Consider the following 25,694-nt stretch of genomic DNA (forward strand, 5'->3'; position numbering starts at 1 on the left):
TGGCTTTCTGTAAAGCTGCTCTTTTGACCGTCAATGTGTATTGTTTAACTCACAGTTCCAATTGCATGCCAGAGCTTTTGTGAGGATTCGTGAGGTTCTGCTCATAAACAAAAATTAAATGGCGCTGCATAGCAATGGCGTATGATACAACTCAACACATTGGTTGACAATTTTTTGCTGAAATGGTGCAGGTGCAGCTTTAGGGAACTTGCAATTTTTGTGAATGAGGCCTGGATCAGATTTAGGAGGGATTCAAGTAAAAATGTTTTACCTTTAGGTAAGAAACCCTCGACAATGATAAACAAAGATAAAATCCTGTTTTTTTACTGCTTTTTGCTGCTTTAATACATGTTCTTGCTTCTTCCTTAAAAAAGCCAGAAGTCTGAGATTCGCCATTTGAAATTGTCAATAAAAAGCAGGTTTTCTAATATTGTAATATTTCAAATGAAAGGCAAAGTAAAGGGTAGTAGTGACTCAATAGTTTAAGGCTTTGTCTGGGTTACTGATCAGGAGGTCAGTGGTTCAATCCAAAGCAGACCCTGTTGGGCCCTTCATCAAAGCTCTTAACCCTCTGTTCTTCAGTGGTTTTGTCATGGTATAACACGCTGGGATATGTAAAGAAAATATTTTTTTTCTGTGCTGTTGTGACAATGTGACAAGGACTTGGATTTGTACTGTATTTAATAACCGTCTACTACAGTTGCTCAGGACCACAGGTTATATTTAATCTCCCATCACTGCACATCTTAACAGCGATGAACTGTATTGACTGGACATTCGGTGCCACTAATATGAGGACTGGTTCCCTTTTGACCCTGGTTCCTCTCAAGGTTTCTTCATCATGCCATCTCAGGGAGTTTTCCCTTGCCAAATTAGCGACAAACTTACAATTAGATGTAACAAACTTATGCATTCTTTTATTACTTCTTTATCTGTGTAAAGCTTCTTTGAGACAATGTCCATTGTTAAAAGCCATATACAAATAATGTATTTTGTTAATATAAATTTCTTCTATATCTCATGTCTAATCTCTCCTGTCGAAGCAGTTTACAGACGCTCAATTTGACTTTTTATTTTTATTACATTTAAATCAAATGATCAGGAGTTCCATGAACTTGTGTCCACACCAGCATGCAACACAAGTAGCTAGAAACTCATCATATAAACATAAAATCATAGCAATCATATAAATAACTGTAGTAAATAAAAAAAGATTGTAATGCAAATAGAAGCATTTCTACTCGTGGACTTTTGGTTATGAAAACATACAAACTTTTTTTTTTTTTCCTCTCTCCAACATTGTGACACACTTCCCCGGAAAATGGCAAATCTGGGCAGGAATAACGTAAACCAGGAATGTGGCAGTATCCATAAAAGGGATCATGTGTCATGTATCGTGAGGTGGCAAAAAATCTTGCAGTTTGTTAGTCATTATCACTGTGCCTTGAGCACTAGTTGACTCAGCGTTTTTACTCGATGATAGTTGCGTTTGGGGAGGAGAAACATGAGACAGTGCATTTTTTAAAACCCACACGAGAACACAATCAGAGACTGCTCAGATGCCGGCTCCAAAACCCTTGAGCTTATTAGCTTTGTTTACAGACCAGCATGATTTTGTGACTTTAACAGGAAATGCACTTTAGTGGGTCAAGAACACAGCACCAGAAACACTGTTGTTAGGATCTAGGAGTGTCCTGTATGCACACTTCATTCAGCATCCAGCCATGTTTATTAGTGCACGAGTTTAACAAGAAAGCTAATGATAATTAGAGTGACTCGACAACAGGTTCAGTAAAACTCGTTACATAATAGACATATCATCTGAGCCATACTTAAATATACTAAAGTTAGGCTTGGATAGAAATGTTGAAAGTGTACAAGCCCCTCACCCAGTGAGCAGAAAAGTAAATCCCTACGTAGGAACCCTCCAGAGAGCTGCTGTCTGTCGTCTGTCTATTGTTCCTGAGCAGGGGTCCGGCCACCACCTCCGCAAAGGGCATTGGGCCCCACGGGAACTCCAGACCTGATTGAGAGGCAGACTCATATTACACACTAACACACTGCATGCACATGTGGTGTACATATATACAATCTGAAAAGACACACAGTTGATTCTGTACTTGGAAATAAAACAAGAATGCTAAGAATCTCTCTCTCTCTCTCTCTCTCTCTCTCTCTCTCTCTGCAATGTGTGCAATGTGATTCATTTCCACCCTTGCAATGAAAATGGTTCCTGGAAGATGATTTTTTTTCTTTTCTTTATGGTAAACAGAGCGGGCAACACTTTCTGAGAGTGCCCTTATACAAGTGCCTTTTTGACGAGAGCTTCATCAAGCCTGGGGGCCGTGTCCCACTGAACTGCTCCTGCTTCATTGTTAAACGAACGCTCAAGTGCTCTCTCTCTCTTTCTCTCTCTCTACTCGCTGCAGGCCATAACACAGACACTGCTCAGTAAAAGGCCTCCTACAAAGCTCTTGTTTACCGCTCTACACACACTCTATCTCCTCTGCCTGGTCCATACGGCTTCATTCCAGCACCAGACATTCACCACTCCCTACGTTCTGCGTGCTGAATGCAGACACGCCGTCACGCCTCATTAACAGACTGTGAATCATTAGCAGAGGTTACTGCATAAACACACACCTGAACACACATGCTGAATCCCGATTCACCTACAATATACAAATGAAAAAAAAGTTTTTCCCCTATATAAATTTTCTAAGGAATAACAAAGGAAAAAAAAGGAAATTTGTTCACACAGTGTGTGTATCTTGGCAACCATGTTCTTTTCCATGATATAAACCGATAGTGTGTCCTTTTACTACAAACTCAAAAGTACTTTTTCCTCACAAAACAAACGCATTTTGTATTTTAGTATTTACATAGTTTGTGGACACTTAATCCTTATATTTGTAAGTGTTTTTTTATTTTTTTATTCCACATTTAGTCCCATTTGCTTTTCATATAACCTCCACTCTGGAAGATGTTCCACTAGATTTTGGATTGTGCTTGTGGGGATTTGTGCTGATTCAGCCACAAGGGTTTAGTAAACTAAAACATCAGGTACTCATGTAGGTGAGGTGAGGAGTCCTGAGGTGCAGTCAGCGTTCCACTTCATCCCAAAGATGTTAGCAGGCCACTCAAGATCTTCAGCCCATGTTAATCATATCTTCATGGACTGGCTTTGTACACACGGTTTAAGTGAAGGCAAAATTTAATGCTACTGTGTCCAAAAACATTCTATACAACTGTGTGCCTCCAGCTTTGTGGTAACAGTTTGAGAGAAGAACCACATATGGCTGAAAAGTTAGGTGTCCCAATACTTTTGTCCTTATAGTGTAGTATTAGTAGGTGAATATGGACACGGTATTGCACAAACCACACATTAATCTCACTCAGAAATAAAGCTTTCTGACACAGAAAAGTCTTCAGGACTCCATATGTGTCAACAGAAACTCGCGTTAGATTCCCAACATTTCTTGTATATATTTCCGATATAACGCTAAAGAACACTGTTGTGATATAAAAACGTCAAACGAATTGGAAACTTATTGGACAATTGTTTATTTGTAATTGTGACATGCAACACCAATTTTCTGCGTTTTAATCTGTACATTACACAGGACTGAATTTGATTCTCTGAACCAAATTACATATTTACATCACATCAGCAGTAAATCATTTTAGCATTTCTTATACCAGTTACAGCATGAATACATTCTCTCTCTCTCTCACTCACACACACACACCATGGGCAATTGCCTGGGGGCATGTAAGCTTGCAAGCCAAGCGTCTGGTAGTCTGTGTCACTCAACATGACTAAAGCGTACTTTCAAACGCTTTTCCTCTCACTTTGACTGACAAACGACCAACCTCAGATCATTGTTTTTACATGACGGGTAGAAGAAGAATGAAAACGCTGTATAACAACAACAGACCTGTAACCTGGAAACAAAATGTTTTACCAGCATGGCTCAGTGGGGAGAGGAGGAAATGTTGCATTGGTAACACAGACATAGTCATCAGACTACACCTGCACCATTCAACTCATTGTTTCTTTAACAGTGGTGGAGAAGGTACACCATTCCTGCACTGAGTAAAAGTACTAATCCGCTGCTTATATAATACTCAAGTTAAACAATTTCAACTCGAATTGAAAAGAACAAAAACACTTACGTTTGAATAAACCGAACTATCAGAAGCAACCTACAAAAACTATCTACCAATAATCGGTGCCATTCGGTGTTTTATTCTCCTGCTCATCATAGCTTAGTAAAGAGAGAGTTTCCTGTCGTTATAACGAGACCCTTTCTCCACAGGAACTCTTATAAGAACTATGGGATTATGCCTGTTGTCTCAAGAATGTAGCTCTTTAATAAACCTAGTTTATGTATTCACTTCAACGTTGTGAGGAATGGCCTGGTTTTCTGAAACAAAATCGTTGCAAGTTTTCAGACATGGAAATTCTTTGAAAAAGGTGCCTTGAATGTACTCAATTGCATTTAGATAGTGTATGGTATACATTGATCTGTAGAAGAAGAGTCTGAAGCTGAAACTAGAGCTTCAAAACCACTGCCAGTTTGATGACAAACAGGCTTGAGAAATATTTGTATGACTATATGGGAACATAACATATAAATTAATCCTGGCATTCAGCCAAAAATGATAAACTTTAAATGTTTTGCACCAAAATGACATGGAAACAGTTTATGAACTTTTTTTTTTTTATTAAACGTTCATTAATCGTGGCTAGAAGCATGTGATCTGGTTTAGGAACCAGTTTAACAAACACAAAACAGCCCTGTAAATCTGTCTGCCAAACTACGTCTAAAAGCCACCTTACACCGGGAATCACACTTTGTTTACTCTATGGCTCGTCGCTACCCAACAGCTTTGATCAGGGGAGGTGGTAGCTGATCAGAAGGTTAAGAGTTTAAATCCCAGGACCACCAAATGTCAAATATAAATATAAATCAGACATAAGCCTAATCACTTCAGTTTGTTATCAGACGTGATTCCGATTCAACAACCGATTAACAAACGCATTTCATTAAACAAAATTTATAGCAAAATAATATAGGAAAAACCCAATCAGCTTTTCACAAGCAAACACGCATATACCAGATAGATAAAAGTTTGCACTTGCTTTTGCACATGGAAAGATGTTCCACTAGATTTTGGAGGGTGATTGTGGAGATTTATTTATCCACAAGAGCATTAGTAAAGTCAGGAACTGATGTAGGTGAGGAGAGGAGGCCTGGGGGTGCAGCCAGCGTTCCAATTCATCCCGAAGGTGTTCGATAGGGTTGAGGTCAGAGCTCCATAGCAAGCCACTTAAGATCTTCCACTCCAGCCCATGAGAATCATATCATCAAGAAGCTTGCTTTGTGCACGTGGCATTGTCATGCTGGAACATGTTTTGGTCTTCAGGTTCAAGTGAATTGAAATTTAATGCTACCATGAATGCCAGGACCCAAGTTTTTCCCAAGACTGCCTCAGCCGGCTTGCCTTCTACCCATAGTGCCTCATGGCGCCATACACATGAGGTAAAATAATTCTTCAGACCAGACTGCCTTCTTCCATTGCTCCATGGTCCAGTTCTGACGCACCCATGCCCTTTGTAGGAGCTTTTGGTGGTGAATAGGAGTCAGCATTGACAATCTCACCAGTCTGCAACTACACACAGCTCAATATTTAGCAAGCTGTGAATGCACTAGGGATGCGCATCTCCATAACTGAGTCCAATGTGATTCGCATCTCGATTCAAAACCAACGGTACGACAAGTTGAAGACGTATTTGAAGCAGCTACCGATGCGAATCAGCCCTATTACGATGCAGTACAATCCAATGTCGATTCGATTCAACACAATGGGTCTAATGCAATTACAAAATATGATGTTTTGCAATTTAACGTGGTACAGACAGTGCGCTTTTATTTCTTCGCTTTAGACAGACAACAATTCATACATTTACTTAAGTGCCTTCTGAATTCTAACACATGGCCCTTTCACAAACAGGACTTTGTAGTGCAAAATAAAGAATTATTATTTTTTTTTACTTTTCCTGTTCTGTTTTTAAAAAAGATGCAGCTCTACCTCTGCCATGTAAATCTATATTCTATGTGAGTCTCAGGACACACGTCATATTCACATAGCAGCAGTGGTGCTGAGAGAACGAGCTGGAGAAACAGTTTAGCGAGGAAAATTAATTTACATATGAATTACTGGTCAAAAATCACTAGTCCCTTTCTAAATAATAAAAGTATAGCACAGCTACTGTTAATTACGTATAATTAAATAGATGCAAATATGTTAACGATGCATCGCAATACAAATGCCGACTTTTTTAAATCGATGCATCATATTGTTAACTTTTATGCCGATGCACAGATGTGTGAATCGGTGAATCTTACCATCCCTAGAATGCACTGTGTGGTGCACTGTGTTCATTAAAGATTTGTGCTACACTTGTTCTTGTGGAGTTGGTCCAGATGGGCTACCCTGCGCTTCCCATATTCATCAGAGAGACTTGGCCACCTATTACCCTATTTCAGGTTCACCGCTTGTCTTTTCTTGGACTATTCCTGGCAGTAAACACATATACCCGGGACACCCCAGGCATACAGAGAGACCATTCGAGAGCGTCCTGCCTGGTTTGGGAACTGCACCGTCTCGGCTTGCAAGACCCTACAGAGGATTGCGAGGACAACTGAGATGATCATCGGAGTCTCTGAACCACACGATGCAGCCGCAAATCCAACAGCATTGTGGACGACCCCACACACATTCTCCACTCTCCTACCATCAGAAAAGAGGTTCTGAAGCCTTCAAGCCTCACATCAAGACTATGCAACAGTTTTTTCCTCAACAAACAGAACTAAACTGTACAAAAACACACACACAAACACTGAACTGTGTGTTACTGAACTGCACAACCTGAACTCAACACACACACACACACACACACACACTACTAATCTCAATCCACTCCACCACCCATATTATATTATAATCATATTATACTGTTTATAATAAAAGCTCATAAGACTTGCAAGAAGCTTTCAGAAATGCTCTGATCGAATCTAGCTATCACAACTGTCAAAGTCACTTAAATCCTCACTCAAGCCCATTTTTCCTGCTTCCAACACATTAACTTTGAGATCTGACTGATCTGACAGTGCCTGAAACATCCCACCCTTTTACCAGTGTAACCAGATAGTCAGTGTTCTTCACTGCACCTGTCAGTGGTTCCAAACTGATGGGTGATCTGTGTATTTGTACATGCCATCAACAGGTGACCTTTAGACCAGTTAGAGCATGAGAAAACACACACACACACACACACACACACACACACACACACACACACACACACACACACACACACACACCCTATAATTAATTTGGACTGAGTCCCAGACAAGCCAACACTTACATTATGTGCACTCAGACAAATATGCACCAGACTTTCTCTTTTTTCCCCTACCACCACCCAGCTACTGCTCGCTCACACACACACACACACACACACACACACACACACACACACACACACCTAGAAAAAGCGGGAGCTTTTGAGAAAGCTCCTCATCTCCGCTCCTCTGAATGGAAGAGCACTAATGAGCAGAACGGATAATTCGGCATGGCTACTGCCAGAGTTGGGGTTCATTAGGCCGGGCAGGAATCTGTCATTGTGCTCATGGGAAAGCAGTTTCCTTTTGCTGAGGGAATTTCACACATGCCACTGTGCTTCTTCATGTGCCTTATGACAAACGAGGCGCTCTCTGTGCTGTGCACGAAGGGGGTCTGGGTGCCATTTAAGTGCAGGGTGTCAAAATTATTGATAGGGCAGGACAAGAGGAGAGTCACTTCTAGACGTCTACATCAGTCTGAGCACAAGGCTTTGAGGTTTAATATGCAGAGGAGATAAAGTTATTTTTTGTTTTAATGAGGAATCCATCATAGCTATGGTTTCTCGATTCCTAAGCGTGCACGTGTGTGTCTGTGTATCGGGTTTGTGCATTTGAGTAGGGTGGTGACAGTATGAAGAAAAAAAAAAGACATTTATACAGTCCTGCATAAAATTTAATGAATGAACACAAATCTTCACAAGCACACTCCAAAATCTAGTGTAAACATTCCCTGAAGAGTGGAAACTATTATAATTAATAGTTATGATTATATATTATATCATAATCCCAAATGCCAATCCTATGGCTAGGTGTCCACAAACCTTTCTCTTTAGTAATACTTTAATACTATAGCAGTGAAATAATGTCATGCATATGTGTGTGTGTGTGTGTGTGTCTGTGTGTGTGTGTGTGTGTGTGTGAGTCTTACCTTTAGGGTCATCTTTCACCACAAGTAAACCGTTGCGACAGACCACCTTCCCTGTTGTTGCATCCACAAACACTAGTGAGGGGATACTGGTCACCTTGTACTTGTTCCACAGCTTCATCTGTACACACAGAGAAATAAAGGGAAAGAAAATGCATAACAGCATAGTGAAACATATAGCAAATTTGCAACAGTTATACAAACCCTGAATTCATGATTATATTTATTACACTAACTATAAATTATATATACCAAAAAAAAAAAGGATATAATTTAAGGAGTTAACCTATATGTATCATAACCACAGTGAGACGTTTCACTGGGTCCTCTCCTCAGAGCTCTCCGTGTCCTAATTCGAAACAGTATAATAGAGTTTCATCATTAAGCCATCATCAGCATACATGGGAAATAATACTTTTCTGGAACATAACTTTTGCTTTTAATTAAACTTGCCGATTTTATATAGAAAGCAAGCTTTCACAGATATGCACAAAACATTGTGGCCCAGCTAGGCCTCATGCTAAGGCCTCAAGAGCAAAGAAACGTCATACAGTGTCCAAAATGTAACTTCCTTATCTCTTACAAATCGCTGCAAGTGTGTGAGGATTCAGCATAACCACCCTCACTCTGCAATATTGCATAAATAAGTGCCCCTAATGCAACATTCCCAAATGTTCTCTTCCTCTTATACTACAGCAATTTACAAAACACATTATACACATCAATAATCTATTTGTAGTTACATCCAATCTGCAAATCAAGCCACTTACTCTATCACTTACCGTAATTTCTGGACTATAAAGCGCACCCTTGTATAAGCCGCACCCACTGAATTTTACAAATATTTTTATTTTTAACATAAATAAGCCGCACCTTGTGATTAAGCCGCAGCCTACACTGAAACTAATGAACTTTATACAGGCTTTAACGAAAGACAGTGTCTGTTACATGGTGTAACGGGTGAAATATGTTGTGGCTCCTTTAAGAGCAGAGCGGCATTTTGGGAACAGCACGTCACTGCATTCTCCCGGTATTACTGCGTGTGTGTGCTCGTTATTTTCTGATGCTCATTTCTAAGTTTCTTTGACTAACCCATAACGCAGTTGTCAAGAAAAATACAAAAGCACGAGTTTTGGAAACCTGTCTGTACTTATATGATTTTATTTGCAACTGGAGTTAGCGAGCTCTCCCTTCACCCAGACTCAATGCGCTAAAACGGCTTGTATCTAAACAGTAGCCGACCAAGAAAGTCATTGTTCACTGTCTTCCTCGTTCCTTTCACAACTACTGTATTTCTCTCAGGAGTTTATATTTTGGCATCGTCGTGCGTTTAAAAATTAACACCGGTGGAAGGTTTTTCCCCAGAAGCCGTGCAGCTCAGAACACAGATGAGGTGCATTTTTTTGTTGGTCTAATGTTATGGGGTTCAGTTTTTTGGCTTGAAGTTTGTGAAACCAGGAAAAACCCAGGAAAAATCCATAAATTAGCCGCATCGTTGTTTGCGCCGCGGGGTTCAAAACGTGGGAAAAAAGTAGCGGCTTAAAATAAAATACGGTACCTTTTAGTAGCTATAAACAGCTTTTTGTACCCTCAACAATTTTATGCTCTCTCCAAGTTAATAACACAAAATTTGTCACAAAGAAAATCTGAGCTTGAAGACTCCTTTCACAAGAACACTTCACCTGAATAATTTTTCTTTTTAACGTGAAAACAGGTATAACGTGCCTGTATTCGTATGGAAACGCAATCCTTTTACAAACACTCAGATCTCCAGTGTGAATTTTCCCAATTCTCCCAGTCTGAATTCTGCCACAAGCATTTCTACAGTGGCAGAAGAGGAGCTCATGAACCTTTTTTTTGGGGAGGGGGGGGTTGCCATTTAACGTCGGTTATCTCGGTGCAGCCGCAGAAGAACTTGCGAAAGTGGCGGAAAAATCAAGCCTTACAGCTGCTACAGGTGTTGTATTGTATACTGGTGAATCTCTGCTGTTAGTTAGTGCACATATGCCTTTTGTTGTTAAATGTTATGCGATGAACGGGAGGCGAAAGCCGCGCTTGGTAGGAGCGCAGCGCTTGGTAGGAGGAACAACGGCAGGATCGGGGGAATCCGCAATGCGCTTTGGGAAGAAAAGCGCAGCCGTTGAGAGAGTGCCGGTGGGAGGGCACGTACCGGGATACGCATAAGCGATAACAACGACCGCCGTGAACCAACATATACCAACAATAACGGACGGTGAGAGTGTGGAAGTTTAAATAGGAGCTGGTGATGATGATAAACGAGCCAAATATGTGCGCGATTGTAGCCGGGAGCTTCAGAGAAAGCTGCCGAGAAAGCACCTGACACGCGAAGGCGCTCAAGGGGCGTGGCAGGTGGATTCCTGACAGATAAACATGTACTGTATGTATTTTTACAGCATGCCTTCATCAAACAAATCGCGGCAACGCTGTTGTGTAAAAAAACCCTACAAAAACATGTGCATGCACATTCTCATTTATTAACGCACATCATGTACATTAAGAAATTTCAAGCACGTTAATATATTGCTGCCATATTGATTTTCGTTTATCTCGATCATCGGTTATCTCGATGCTTTTTGGCAACCCCCTAGGACAGGGGTGGCCAACCCGCGGCTCGCGAGCCGCATGCGGCTCTTTAACTGTTTTCATTCTTTGGCTGGCTCTTACGTTCATTTCGAAGTTTGTGAGTGTTTTAGTTTTAATGTGCGTGTTCGATTCGCTTGAGTTCAATACGGTATTTTTAAGACTTAAATGAGCTTGCCCCTACTGGGAAACTTTGCGGTATATCAGACCTTGGCATGAGGCCAATCATAAATTACAGGGATGCACCGAGAATTTTCGAAATACCTAAATCACCGAAACAACACGGCAGAAACACAATTGTAATGGCGCAATAAAAAAGCGCAGCCAGCACACGGTTATCTGGATAAGAGCAACATGTCTGCGGTGTGCGGATAGCGATTTGCAAAACATGCAATGCTGAAATTTCAAGAGAGGATGTATCTGCAAAGAGTTTCTCCAAGTCGGGTTTAATTTATCACATGAAATCCAAACATCCCGATTGCCATTCTGAATATAAGAAGAACGCGACGCAGAAAAGTAGTCAATCCGAGCATGCGCACTCCGTCTGTAGCGGACGTTTTTGAAAAGGCAGGAAAGTTTTCCAGTGATGGTGCCGAGGCAAAAGGCATAACACAAAAATTATGGATTTCATTGCCATTTGAATTGAATTCTCATTTCGGTGCATCCCTAAAATATTATCGTTGGTGTGGCCCTCTGACACAATTCAGGTTTCTCATGTGGCCCCTTGTAAAAATTAATTGCCCACCCCTGCGGTATATTCATCTCACGCACATGCGCATTTGACGAAAATACCGTATTGAGCTCAAGCGAAGTGAACACGCACATAAAAAAAAAACACAAACAAAGTCCTTGTTTTCTACCCTGAAACACGTGAAATCAAAGCATTGATCTGTTCTGACTGACACCCATGTGAAAGAATTGCTTCGAGTGGCAACAACGGAATACGGGGCAGATTTGAAGGGGATTGTTCAAGGCAAGGAATGCCAAAATTCCCACTAAGTAACATGCATAGTAAAAGAAAAACGCTATTGTAAATTATTATATTTTTGTTTGTGGACTTGGTTAAACAGAGTTTGTGTGTGTAAGACACAATGTTCATTGTTGAAAACGGCTGTCCTGTGGTCTTAAAACTGTAGGAGTCAATTTCTGTCATTATGTTGGTGTGTGACATTTACAATAATGTGTGTGTGTGTGTGTGTGTGTGTGTGTGTGTGTGTGTGTGTGTGTGTAAGAGGAAGGGATGGGTGATGTTCATCTGTGCCCATGTGTATGATGTGGCTCTTTGGGGTAACACAGTCAAAAATGTGGCTCTCGGTCTCTGACTGGTTGGCCACCCCTGCCCTAGGACATCGACATAACCGGGTTCCACTGTGTGTGTGTGTGTGAGTATATATTATATATATATATATATATATATATATATATATATATATATATATATATATATATATATATATATATATATATATTTATTAGGGGTGTTACGGTACACGTATTTGTACTGAACAGTTTCGGGTACAGGGCTTTCGGTTTGGTGCAGATGTAAACAGAATGCAATCCTTTTTACGTGCGGAACATATTTAAAATCTGAGATTCCTCAGAAACGCATTAAGTGGCCGACTACAAGTTTGTTTATTCTCTGCCTCAGACTTTGAGTACATCTTTTAAACTGTTATTAAACTTAAGCGCATCATCACTATGGCTACTTACTTCGTACCGGAAATACCAATACACTTCCTGGTCAGCGCTCACGCTAGTGATATGAATTCTTTAGGGTTAGTAAAAAAGAATAATAAGTATAATATTATAATAATAATAAGAGTGGACGCACGCAGGGCAGCGTCACCGGCACTAAAGAGCACTGCAGCTGGTCTTCACAGATTTTCAACATGTCACTGGCAGGATTCACCTCACTGTCGGTCTACCACCTACACTAGACCCACACCAGTTTGCACACAAACAGGTCGACAGAGGATACAGTTTCCACGGCTCTTCATTCAGCCCTCACCCACCTGGATAAAAACAACACCTACATCAGTATGCTGTTTGTTGACTTTAATTCTGCATTCAATACAGTCCTCCCCACAGTAATGACCACTGAGCTCAGTGACCCGGGTATCTGCACCTCCACATGCACATGGATTCTAGACATTCTTACCTCAGTCTGTTAGGTTGGGCAAAAAGTTATCCTCAACCCTAATTCTAAATATTGGCATCCCACAGGGCTATGTTCTGAGCCCAGTACCCTTGTTTACCTATATCTGCTCTCTCTGCATAAGTCAAGCATCTTTAGCAATGACGAAGAATTCGAAGCCTGACGGCAACAACCGGCCCTCAACGCCATGAACCTGCCACCAACAACCTGACCCTCAACGCCATGAAGACGAAAGGGCTAATTGTGGACTTATGGAAATCTAACAGCAGGGGACACTTTCCAGTTTACATTAATGAAACTAAGGTAGAAGGGTTTCCAGCTTAAGGTTCATGCAAGTTTACATCTCTAAGGATCTCTGGCACCAGAACAGTTAAGCTCTGGTTAGGAAGTTTTTACCACTGCATCATTAAGAGCATCCTGACCAACCAAATCACTGTATGGTACGGAGGCTCCACTGTGTGTGAACGTAAAGCCCTGCAAAAGGGTGGTCATGTGTACTTGCTTATGATCTTTTGCACATTTTTCACTGCTATAGCCTTTTTAATAATTTGCTAATTTATATACAGTCATGGCCAAAATTGTTGGCACCCCTGAGATTTTTCCAGAAAGTCAAGTATATATATTTACAATATAAAAATCACACCTGAAAGCAGATAAAAAGGAGAAAAGTTCACTTAGCCTTTGCATTGTGTGTGCCACACTAAGCATGGACAACAGAAAGAGCAGAAGAGAACCGTGTGAGGACTTAAGAACCAAAATTGTGGAAAAATATCAACAATCTCAAGGTTATAAGTCCATCTCCAGAGATCTAAATTTGCCTTTGTCCATTATCAAGAAGTTTGCAACCCATGGCACTGTGAGAAAAATTGATGAAAGGTTGCAACGCAGATAGTCTGGATGGTGGATAAGCAGCCCCAAACAAGTTCCAAAGAAATTCAAGCTGTCCTGCAGGCTCAGGGAGCATCAATGTCAGCGCGAACTATCCATCGACATTTAAATGAAATGAAACGCTATGGCAGGAGACCCAGGAGGACCCCACTGCTGACACCGAGACATAAAAAAGCAAGACTACAGTTTGCCAAAATGTAGTTGAGTAAGCCAAATTCCTTCAGGGAAAACGTCTTGTGGACAGATGAGACCAAGATAGAGCTTTTTGGTAAAGCACATCATTCTACTGTTTACTGAAAACCATATGAGGTCTACAAAGAAGAGAACACAGTACCTAAAGTCAAATATGCTGGAGGTTCAAAGATGTTTTAGGGTTGTTTGTTGAATGTGTGCAAGGCATCATGAAATCTGAGGATTACCAAAAGATTTTGGGGCGCAGTGTAGGGCCCAGTGTCAGAAAGCTGGGTTTTTTTCCCAAAGGGTGTGCAACCAAATATTAAGTTAAGGGTGACAATAATTTTGTCCAGCCCATTTTAGGTTTTTTTGTCTGACATTTTTTGGTTTTGTTCCAATACACACAAAGAGAATAAACATGTGTATAGCAAAACATGATTTTCTGGGAAAATTTCAGGGGTGCCAATATATATATATATTTTTTTTTGCTGTACATATACTTACATATTCATATATAATATAAAATAAAATATTAATATGAATTAATAAATAACTATATTAAAATAAATATATATTTTATTAAATTTTATTGTATACATTATTTATCCAAGCAGGCATTTTATTTAAAATTGTTTTAAGAATGTAAACTATTGATGTTAAAAAAAAAAAAACTACAAGCATTTTTATGTTTTGCATTTCTTAATACACACGTTTGCCTGCTGCGCAAAATGTTAAATATTTATACAACAAATATAAGAACAAAAAACGGTAGATTGAACCATCGTAACTCACACCTGTGTATATACAGGTGGTCTCTGACTTACATTGGAGATGCTTTCCCATGACCCCATTGTAACTTGGAAATATCAAAGTCGAGACATGGCCTAGCCTACGCAGGAGTCTTAAAGAATGGTGATCAGTAGCAAAACAAAGCATTTTACAGTATTAATGTATAAGATATACAGTATATACCGTATTTTTCTGACTATAAGCCGCTACTTTTTCCCACGCTTTGAACCCCGTGGCTTTCCCGGTTTCACAAACTTCAAGCCAAAAAACTGAACAACATAATATTAGACTAATGAAATTTCCGAACAGAAACGAAAAAACGCACTTCAGATGTGTTCTGAGCTGCATGGCATCGGGAGAAAAAACTTCCACCGGTTCCACCCGTGATTTTTAAACGCATGACGTTGCCAAAAGATAAACTCTCGAGAGAAATAGTTGTGAAAGGAAGGAGGAAGACAGTGAACAATGACTTTCTTGGTCAGCTACTGTTTAGATACAAGTCGTTGTAGCGCGTTGAGTCTGGGTGAAGGGAGAGCTCGCTAACTCCAGTTGCAACAGAAATCATATAAGCACAGACAGGTTTCCAAAACTCGTGCTTTTTTATTTTTTTTGCCAACAGCGTTAAGGGTTAGTCAAAGAAACTTCGAAATGAGCATCAGAAAATAATAAGGACATATTCCTCGGTCTTGCACACATGCAGTAATACCGGCAGAATGCAGTGGCAGGCTATTCCCAAAATGTCGCTCTGCTCTTAAAGGAGCCACAACATATTTCACCCGTTACACCATGTAACAGACACTGTCTTTCGTTAAAGCCTGTGAAAAGTTAATTCGTTTCAGTGTAGACTGCGGCTTATAGACAGGCTTATTTATGTTCAGTGGGTGCTTATATATAGGTGCGCTTTATAGTCCGGAAATTACGGTAGATTAAAGGGTACATGACTGAAGGCCGGAGCTGGACAAATGATCAGTAAGAATCACACCTGTAGTTGATGAAACTAACTAATTGAGCTATTTTATGAGTTGCTCAGTAGCTCCTAGTTCTATAACCACAAATGACTATATAAGACTGTAGAAAGGACATTACTCAATCTTATATTCCAGTGCTCATGTTCTCACTCTCCAGTGTTTTGTATTGTTTAAAGACTATAATCACACTCTTGATGTCACCCAAATGATGATGGGTTTCCCTTTAGAGTTTGGTTCCTCTCAAGGTTTCTTCCTCATAATATCTAAGGGAGTTTTTCATGCCACAGTCGCCATGGCTGCTGATCAGGGATAAATACACACCATTCACCTTAACTGTTAAATTCTGTAAAGCTGCTTTAAGACAATGTCTGTTGTGAAAAGCGCTATAAAAATAAACTTGACATGACTTAATTAGTGCACTCTGTATCAGGTCGTAGGACCCTGGATGTAGGACCCATATATATACAGTGAGGAAAATAAGTATTTGAACACCCTGCTATTTTGCAAGTTCTCCCACTTTGAAATCATGGAGGGGTCTGAAATTGTCATCGTAGGTGCATATCCACTGTGAGAGACATAATCTAAAAAAAAAAAACAGAAATCACAATCTATGATTTTTTAACTATTTATTTGTATGATACAGCTGCAAATAAGTATTTGAACATCTGAGAAAGTCAATGTTAATATTTGGTACAGTAGCCTTTGTTTGCAATTACAGAGGTCAAACGTTTCCTGTAGTTTTTCACCAGGTTTTCACACACTGCAGGAGGGATTTTGGCCCACCTCCACACAGATCTTCTAGATCAGTCAGGTTTCTGGCCTGTCGCTGAGAAACACGGAGTTTGAGCCCTCCAAAGATTCTCTATTGGGTTTAGGTCTGAGACTGGCTAGGCCACGCCAGAACCTTGATATGCTTCTTACAGAGCCACTCCTTGGTTATCCTGGCTGTGTGCTTCAGGTCATTGTCATGTTGAAAGACCCAGCCTCGACCCATCTTCAATGCTCTAACTGAGGAAAGGAGGTTGTTTCCCAAAATCTCGCAATACATGGCCCCGGTCATCCTCTCCTTAATACAGTGCAGTCGCCTGTCCCATGTGCAGAAAAACACCCCAAAGATGATGCTACCACCCCCATGCTTCACAGTAGGGATGGTGATTTTGGGATGGTACTCATCATTCTTCTTCCTCCAAACACGTTTAGTGGAATTATGACCCAAACATGACATGACCACATGACTTTCTCCCATGACTCCTCTGGATCATCCAAATGGTCATTGGCAAACTTAAGACGTGCCTGGACATGTGCTGGTTTAAGCAGGGGAACCTTCCGTGCCATGCATGATTTCAAACCATGACGTCTTGGTGCATTACCAACAGTAACCTTGGAAACGGTGGTCCCAGCTCTTTTCAAGGTCATTGACCAGCTCCTCCCGTGTAGTTCTGGGCTGATTTCTTACCTTCCTTAGGATCATTGAGAGCCCACGAGGTCAGATCTTGCCCCAGTCCGAGGGAGATTGACAGTCATGTTTAGCTTCTTCCATTTTCTAATGATTGCTCCAACAGTGGACCTTTTTTCACCAAGCTGCTTGGCAATTTCCCCGTAGCCCTTTCCAGCCTTGTGGAGGTGTACAATTTTGTCTCTAGTGTCTTTGGACAGCTCTTTGGTCTTGGCCATGTTAGTAGTTGGATTCTTACTGATTGTATGGAGTGAACAGGTGTCTTTATGCAGCTAACGACCTCAAACAGGTGCATCTAATTTAGGATAATAAATGTAGTGGAGGTGGACATTTTAAAGGCAGACTAACAGGTCTTTGAGGGTAAGAATTCTAGCTGATAGAAAGGTGTTCAAATACTTATTTGCTGCTGTATCATACAAATAAATAGTAAAAAATCATATATTGTGATTTCTGGATTTTTTTTTTTTAGATTATGTCTCTCACAGTGGACATGCACCTACGATGACAATTTCAGACCCCTCTATGATTTCTAAGTGGGAGAACTTGCAAAATAGCAGGGTGTTCAAATACTTATTTTCCTCACTGTATATATATGGTGGTGGTGGTTCGTGAAAATGCAGGAATCAGACAGCTACAGAGCCACTTCAGCTTTACAATCAGACATCTGAGGTAACGTGAGGTGGAAACCTTCGCCTGGCTGCCATCCTGCTTCACAAATCCGGTGAGCAAGCGGAAAATCCACACAGCAAGGGGGGGAAAAGTAAAAAAAAAAAAAAAAAAGTACAATAAAATAAAAGGAAAGAGAAACAAAACAAAAAAACAAAAAACCCTGAACTCACTCTACACTACTTTTCTGTATGCGTGAAAGAACAAAACGTGATAAATAATTCAGTGGCGTACATGCGGAGAGCTGAAAGAGCTGGAGGATGAAGGGACGCTTGAAAAGAAGCTGACGGACGGATCGGGCCGTTTATTATTTATATGCGATAAAAGTGCGTTCTTTTTCTCTTCGGTTACTCCCAAGAAAGTCGTCTTCGCGAAACAGAAGCATCCGTGTGCTGTGTGTGTGTGTGTGTGTGTGTGTGTGTTTCAAGAGGACAGACAGATCAGAGAGATTAGAGAAAATGGAGAGAGCTTTGGCGGATGCGTGAGAATTATTATCGAATGAAAAAACGCGATATTGAAGGATTTTTGTTCCTTTGTACACTAAACCGAAACGACAAGCTTCTCCGTCTTTTTTTCCAAGTGGTGCTCCGATTTCTGCCATTTCAGATCACAGATTTGGTGGAAAACTTTGCATACTAAGCAAACTTACAAACAGGCCATAGCTAAATGCCTGAAAGTGCAGGATGACACAGGGAAGCTGACCGATTGTGCCTCCTCGCATGTCTCAATGCTCAAACTCTCACACTAACCAGTAACATCCTGCTACACAACCTGTTTCCTGTTGGAGATAGGACAAGATCTGACTTTTGGAAAGAATAACACACAAGCAAGATCTGCGTATCCCAAAGAGAACGTCCACAGTCATTCTGCTACACACCCACACACGCTCGCCGTAATTATAAAAACAGACAAGGAAGGACTGGAGCCGAGTTTCTCTCCAGAGTCAAGTCTGGAACATTAGAGGTTAGATGATGGCCAGAGCCTCCTCACGCTTTACATCAGCTCGGCCTGCTCTCATCTCTTTGTTGCACAATCGCACACTTTCGCCGTCTACACGCCTTTCACAGGAGCTTTCACTCAGGATGCTGTTGACTTGCACCTAAACTTCAGCTATGTTAATAGAGCAGGAATTTGCAGGTGGAGGACTCACATGTGAGGCTTTGATTGTGTTGAGTTTCAGCCAGCCTCGGATTTGGCACAGACAGATGAAAAGTGAGCCAGTAAAAAATACACTCAAAGAAAAAAAAAGTGAGAGATCCTGATAGGACTGACAATGACAACTACAGTCCAGGAAAAACGGATGACTGCAGTAGGAAAAGAAAAGTGCTGGAGTGAATTCAGCTCGTGCTCGCTGCAAATTATTTACAGTGAGCCGAGTCCTGGCAAGTGTTCAGACTGACACGGTACAGTTAATCATTCTCACCTGGACTCAGAGAGAGAGAGAGAGAAATAAATAAAGAGATTTAGACACAGAAAGGGAGAGAGACACAGAGAAAAAGAGAGATCTAAGCATATTTATTTATATATTATATATATATATATATATATATATATATATATATATATATATATATATATATATATATATATATATATATAAGGGCTGTCAATCGATTAAAACATTTAATCGTGATTAATTGCATGGTCGTCATAGGTTAACTTGTGATTAATCGCAACTGAATCGCACATTTTTCATCTGTTTTAAATGTACCTTAAATAAACACGTTTCAGGTTTTTAATACTCTAATCCACATGTGCATGGACAAATATGAATGCTTTATGCAAAAGTAATGCTTATTATCAGTGAAACCAGACTCAACATAGAGCATGAAGACAAAATATTCTTGTAAATGTTTTAAAGTAATTATGGTGTTTTCAATTACGTAAATCATCAGGACACCAAAAGAACCTTTTGCAATGTTTCCACACGGACGGTTTTGATTGCCGGATATGTGCATTATGGTAATTTTGGTGCTGGTTTGAGATTTGGCACATCAGTAAAAAAAAATTAATTAAAAATGTTTTTTTCGGTGGAGTTTTTTTTTAATCTAAGTAAAGAAAGGATGTCGTAGATAAATGTGTGTTGTGTTGGATTTTTTATTTTGCCTCTTTTGTATTTATTTATATATATTTTAAAACAAATGGTAAAATAAAATTAGTGCTGTTAAAAACACATATGGCTAGAAAATTCAGACATCCCAATACTTTTGTCCATATACTGTATTTAAATGTGAACTTTTATGTTAACTAATTATTAGATCTATAGCACTTTTAATTACTGAATTTTTATCTCCTTTACATCTACTTGTTTTTTTCCAGTTATTGAGGTTCGGATGTAAAACCTTCAATTCAAGATACCAGTCAAAGACGCTATTCACTGCAGCCCAATAATAACCATATCTTTTATAAAAGGCATGTTAAGATTCAATTGGTGTAACAAAATCAAATAAAATAAATCACAAACTCCTGTGCTGTGCTCCAGCACTTTAAAAAGTGTTGGATTCAGATCAGTGTTTACGACACAGCTGCATTCTGGGAAAACCCTGCAACATGACTGTTACCTACAAAATGTGTCTGAATAAAGCTAGAGCAAAGCTGATTGGTGAGGAATGAAGTTGTCAATCCCTGGCAGCTTGTAGTGTGTAAGGCTCATTCTTTAACGGAGTAACAGCTTTGCCAAAGCCTCCATGGTGCCTTCTGCTTTTTTTTTTTTTTTACAAGCTTGGCAGCTTTCTTTTACTCAAACCCCCTCCTTTCTCTTCCCTTCTCTTCCCCAACCTCAGCTTTCTGCACCTCATAAATGGAAGCCTGTGCGTATACGCAAACTAAATCAATAAGTCGACCACAATTTGCTCAAAATAACTCCAGCAACTGGCTTTACACAAGAGATGCACATCAGTTGTTAGCAGTGTTAGCGGACGCAGATAAAGACCGCATGGTCATTAAGTGTTTGCTGCTGTGGAATTCGAGAGGATGACGTTTCCCCAGTCTTTCGAACAACGAATTCACTTCCCGTTGTTCCTGCCTCGACTCTGCATGGGTCTTTTCAGCAAATATGGAGCAATCCTGGCTCAATGCCACGGCCACATTCAGGTCTCACAAAAACCACGTTACACTGCGCCGAACATTCTCTCTTCACACAAACCATTAGCATCGCTATTTTTAGCCCCACCACAAAAAATTTCAGCTTTACACAATTAACCTGCCAACACACAAGGCATTAAGGAGCGTCTTGGTCGCTCAGACCTCGAACTCCAGCTGTAACTGTGGTCCCCTTTTGCCTGAATTCCTCTGCATCATAATTAAGCTCCTGGCTCGGTTCCAGTCGCGTTTCTTTAACTGCTAATTGTTAAACTGCAAAAGAGGGAGAGAGAAAAAAAAAACCCTGAATGAACTCAAGTGCTCGTGTTCGGCCGCAGTTTACTGCCGTTGTGCACTCGAACAGATTGGTATGTTACTGGGCTTTATAAACTCGGTAATGCGTTCCACATTTTGAAGAACAGAGCACTGCTTTTTAGGATTGAAGAACAAAAAAAAGGCCTACTGCTGTTTCAGTCAGATGTGAAGTTTTAACAGTTATGAGGCAGACAGAGAGGTGAAAGAGAAGCCCAACCACAGCACAACCCCTACTGCATGTACAGAACGACGATCACAGCCATTTCTGTCATATAGTTAAAGCATGGTGTATCATAAATTATGCCAAGTCATCAGTCTTGGACATTTGGTTATCTGTAATATAAGACTATAAATTTTTTTTCAAGACTTTTTTTTTTTTTTGACAAGTCATATTGCATGGGGAAACACCAATAGTCTTTTTTTCCCCATGAAAGATCTCTGCCTGTAGCTCTGGGACAAGTCATGGAGCTGCTTCAAGCACAAAATCAAGTTAACAAAGATGCCATTTAAACCGAGTAATTTCAGCATCAGTCGCAACACAGAGGCTTCGGGGTAACGTGTTTATTTTTAGCGCTTTTAATAATAGACAGAAATAAATGTATAAATTTTTTTTTTTTTTGTAAAACTACTTATTCTAACACTTTTTTTTGGTAAACTCCTTACTCTTATTTCCGTTTGTTATTTGACCATGTTTTATGCTTTGGCAATACGAATGTTCAGATTTGTCAAACTAATAAAGCTTTGAATCCTGAATCTAAATCGGTAATAAAAGAATGTAGGAGTGTAACGGTACACGTATTCGTACCAAAACGTTTCGGTACAGGGCTTTTGGTTCGGTGCACATGTGTAGTGAATGCAATCCTTTTTACGTGCGAAACATAAATAAAATCTAAATTCCCTCACGGACGTAATAGGTTTGCGGACCACAAGTTTGTTTCGTCTCTGCCTCGCACTGTGAGCACAGTGTCACTGTTTTTTTTTTTTACATTTTTTATTAATTTGTTTTTTAGTTAAACTTGAAAACATACCCAACAATGCCAAGGATATAAAAAAGAAACTCGAGTTAGCGCTGTGGCCGTAAATAAGATTTGTAGTGTGTTGTAAAAGTCAGATTTAGTTTTGCGCATGCTCGTAATTACCGCCACGTCAGTTTTTACCATCTTCTAGAGATATGAATTCTTTTGAGTTTTATGTCCAGCTTCAAGTATTTCTCTTAAAAGGAGAAAATCCTGACAATTTCTGCATATCGAGGGAGCAAATGAATGAAGGATGGAAAGAATGAAGAAGGAAGAATGAAGAATAAAAATAAACAATATTAATATTAAACAATATTATAAAATATTTTATATATTAATTAACTAAAAAGGCATTTTATTTTAAATTGTTTAAAAAAAATGTTGATTTTGCGTTAATAAATGAACGACGAGCAATTTTATGTTTTGCATTTCTTCCCCCAAACTGCACCGAAATTAAACCAAACCGAGAAACATACCGAACCGTGAATTTTATGTACCGTTACACCCCTAAAAGAATGTTTACGTTTGTTCCTTATAAGTGTAAGTCTGTCCCTAATGAGTGAGCCAGTGGCAATCTGTGGCAGGGTTAACCTCCCAGAGACGGTATGAGGAAGAAACCTTGAGAAGAACCAGACTCAAAACGAAACCCATCCTCATCTGTGTGGCACCGAATGTCCATTCATTACAGTTCCATCATTGTTACACATGCATTCTGCATATCTGGAGCTGTATTTAAAAAAGGGGTGAATCCTGTTTCTCTGTAGACGCCTTTTTTCCTAGGCTCAAAACAAAAGAAGCGTCTCCGTCTCTTGCGCTCTCTCTCTCTCTCTCTCTCTCTCTCTCATCTGTTTTTCCAAATCACACATGACTAGCCTTTGAAATAAGAGACAGTAATAACATGGCACATTAAACACCAAAAATATTCGTTCACCAGGCCATTATACAGCCTCATCCACCGTGATATGGAGGTTAAATTGCTTTTGGATCGATGGCCCCGAATTCCACGAACACACACGTTCCTCTTACAAACCCTGCAGATCAGCTCATCATGCGCATTGTGAGAGCTCATAGAATAATTGAGCAACGAATTAACTTTAGCAGGAAGAGCAGATGGTAAAGCATTAGCAGGATTAGAAGGAAAAAGAAGGGGGAAAAATAGTTTGTTGAAAAAAAGAAAAAAAAAATAACTAAAAGGACAAGCATGAGACAGATCCACAGGCAGACAAATGAAGGCGTGGTTTGGTGTGTTGTGATACAAAAAGCCATTCCCTGAAATAGAATTTAATCCCCAACTTATGCTCTCTGGCCCAATGAGGGCACGAATTAATTTTCAAAAAGATGGCAGGTTATAAAAAAGGGGATTGTGCAATCCTAAAAAGCAGGCTTTAAAATTATGCACAGCATTGTCTCTGACAAATCCCACTTGCCCCCTGGCTTTCAGGGACACAAGGTCAGAGGTCACTGCAGCAGGAGGTTCCGAGCCTCTGACTCCTAATTTACATAATACAAAGACAACATAGGAAGCAAAGACAATGGGCAGAGTGAATTTCCACAAGTTTACAGAGCAAATCTGATTGTTTTTTTATCATGTATGGATTAAAATGTATAAGCAGCAGTATGTATTAGAACGTATGCACTTTAAAGAGCAGATAAAAACCGACATGGAGCATCTCCGCTGTTATTATTATTATAGAGTCACATCCTGCGTTGGCAAGGAACAGCCGAGCATCTGTTAGCTGTGAAACTTAAGAGCGTTAATCTCCAATATGTAATCCCCTATTCTACTCTCTGGCTGTCAAGAAGCTACCAGTGAAGAAGCAGCTTGTCTGCTCACCAGCCCCATCTGCACTCTGGCATCGTCCTCCCACATCAGCTCCACTCGGGTCCGGTAGCTCTTGGCGCGTGCCATCAGCAATTCCAATCACGCTGCCTCTTCCAGACAATCAGGCATCGCAATACTGCACGGAACGACTCGCTGGCGAAGACCCTTCATACACATATGCTTCCATGGGTATCAAAGCTCTGAGAACAGAGACGGTCACTAAGACGCTGGGAAACGCAACTGAGAGTGAAACCGAATCTCAATGCTGGCACATGCCACCGGATACGAGAAGTAGGGATTACACATACAGAGAAAGTGTTGGGACACTGACTGGCTGAACATGAAATACAACTGGCTGATCAGCTCGGGAAAAATCTGATGCTTGACCAGACGTGCTTCCAGACACACTTGTGAATGCCCAGAATGTCCATAAGGTGTTTCTTCTTTCTCCTCAAAAAGAAAACTCCAAGGAAAAACTGAGAGCAGACATGCTTGCCGAATGACTTGCTGGACGGCATATCTAGATCTGTCTATCTATCTGTCATATATACAGTGGAACCCGGTTATCTCGCCCTCGGTTACCTCGACAACCCTATTAAGTCGACGTTTTTGAAGTGGAACCGCCAAATTCTCGCTTTTTCTAAGCATTTTTTATCGGTTATGTCACTTTTTTTATGTCGCCGAACCCTAATATCGCGAGCACAAGGGGGGAAAAATTTGCCATTTAACGTCGGTTATTATTAGTTAGTTAGTGCACATATGCCTATTAGTTAGTGCACATATGCCTTTTGTTGTTAAATGTTATGCGATGAACGGGAGGCGCGGCGCGGAACGTGTGATGACCATCCAAAATCATAGAATGAACACCGGCAGGATCGGCGGGGCGGGGGGAATCCGCGGTGCGCTTTGGGAAGAAAAGCGCAGCCGTTGAGAGAGTGCCGGTGGGAGGGCACGTACCGGGATACGCATGCGCGATAACAACGACCACCGTGAACCAACATATACCAACAATAACGGACGGTGAGAGTGTGAAAGTTTAAATAGGAATAGATGATGATGATAAACGAGCACCATATGTGCGCGATTGAAGCCGGGAGCTTCAGAGAAAGTGGCCGAGAAAGCACCTGACACGCTGAAGGGGGCCGAAGGGGGCGTGGCAGGTGGATTCCTGACAGACATTCCTGACATGTACTGTATGTATTTTTATAGCATGCCTTCATCAAACAAATCACGGCAACGCTGTTGTGTAAAAAACCCCTTCAAAAACACGTGCATGTACATTCTCATTTATTAACGCACATCATGTACATAAAGAAATTTCAAGCACGTTAATATATTGCCGCCATTTTGATTTTCGTTTATCTCGATCATCGGTTACCTCGATGCTTTTTGGTGACCCCCTAGGACAGCGACATAACCGGGTTCC

The 25,694-nt window shown here is 40.4% G+C and overlaps 1 protein-coding gene across 1 annotated transcript in view; it reads right to left on the reverse strand.

Annotated features, from left to right (window-relative positions):
• The window catches only part of nxn (nucleoredoxin), a 78,778-nt gene that overhangs the window by 13,592 nt on the left and 39,492 nt on the right, over positions 1-25,694 (reverse strand). Inside the window, exons 2-3 of the mRNA XM_046862706.1 lie at positions 8,341-8,458; positions 1,890-2,023 (exon numbers count right to left, since the gene is read on the reverse strand). Coding sequence (XP_046718662.1) covers positions 1,890-2,023; positions 8,341-8,458 — 252 coding nt within the window. The remainder of the gene's footprint in view (positions 1-1,889; positions 2,024-8,340; positions 8,459-25,694) is intronic.

The sequence above is a fragment of the Silurus meridionalis genome, chromosome 12, assembly GCF_014805685.1.
Source record: "Silurus meridionalis isolate SWU-2019-XX chromosome 12, ASM1480568v1, whole genome shotgun sequence".
In the NCBI taxonomy this organism is placed as follows: Eukaryota; Metazoa; Chordata; class Actinopteri; order Siluriformes; family Siluridae; genus Silurus; species Silurus meridionalis.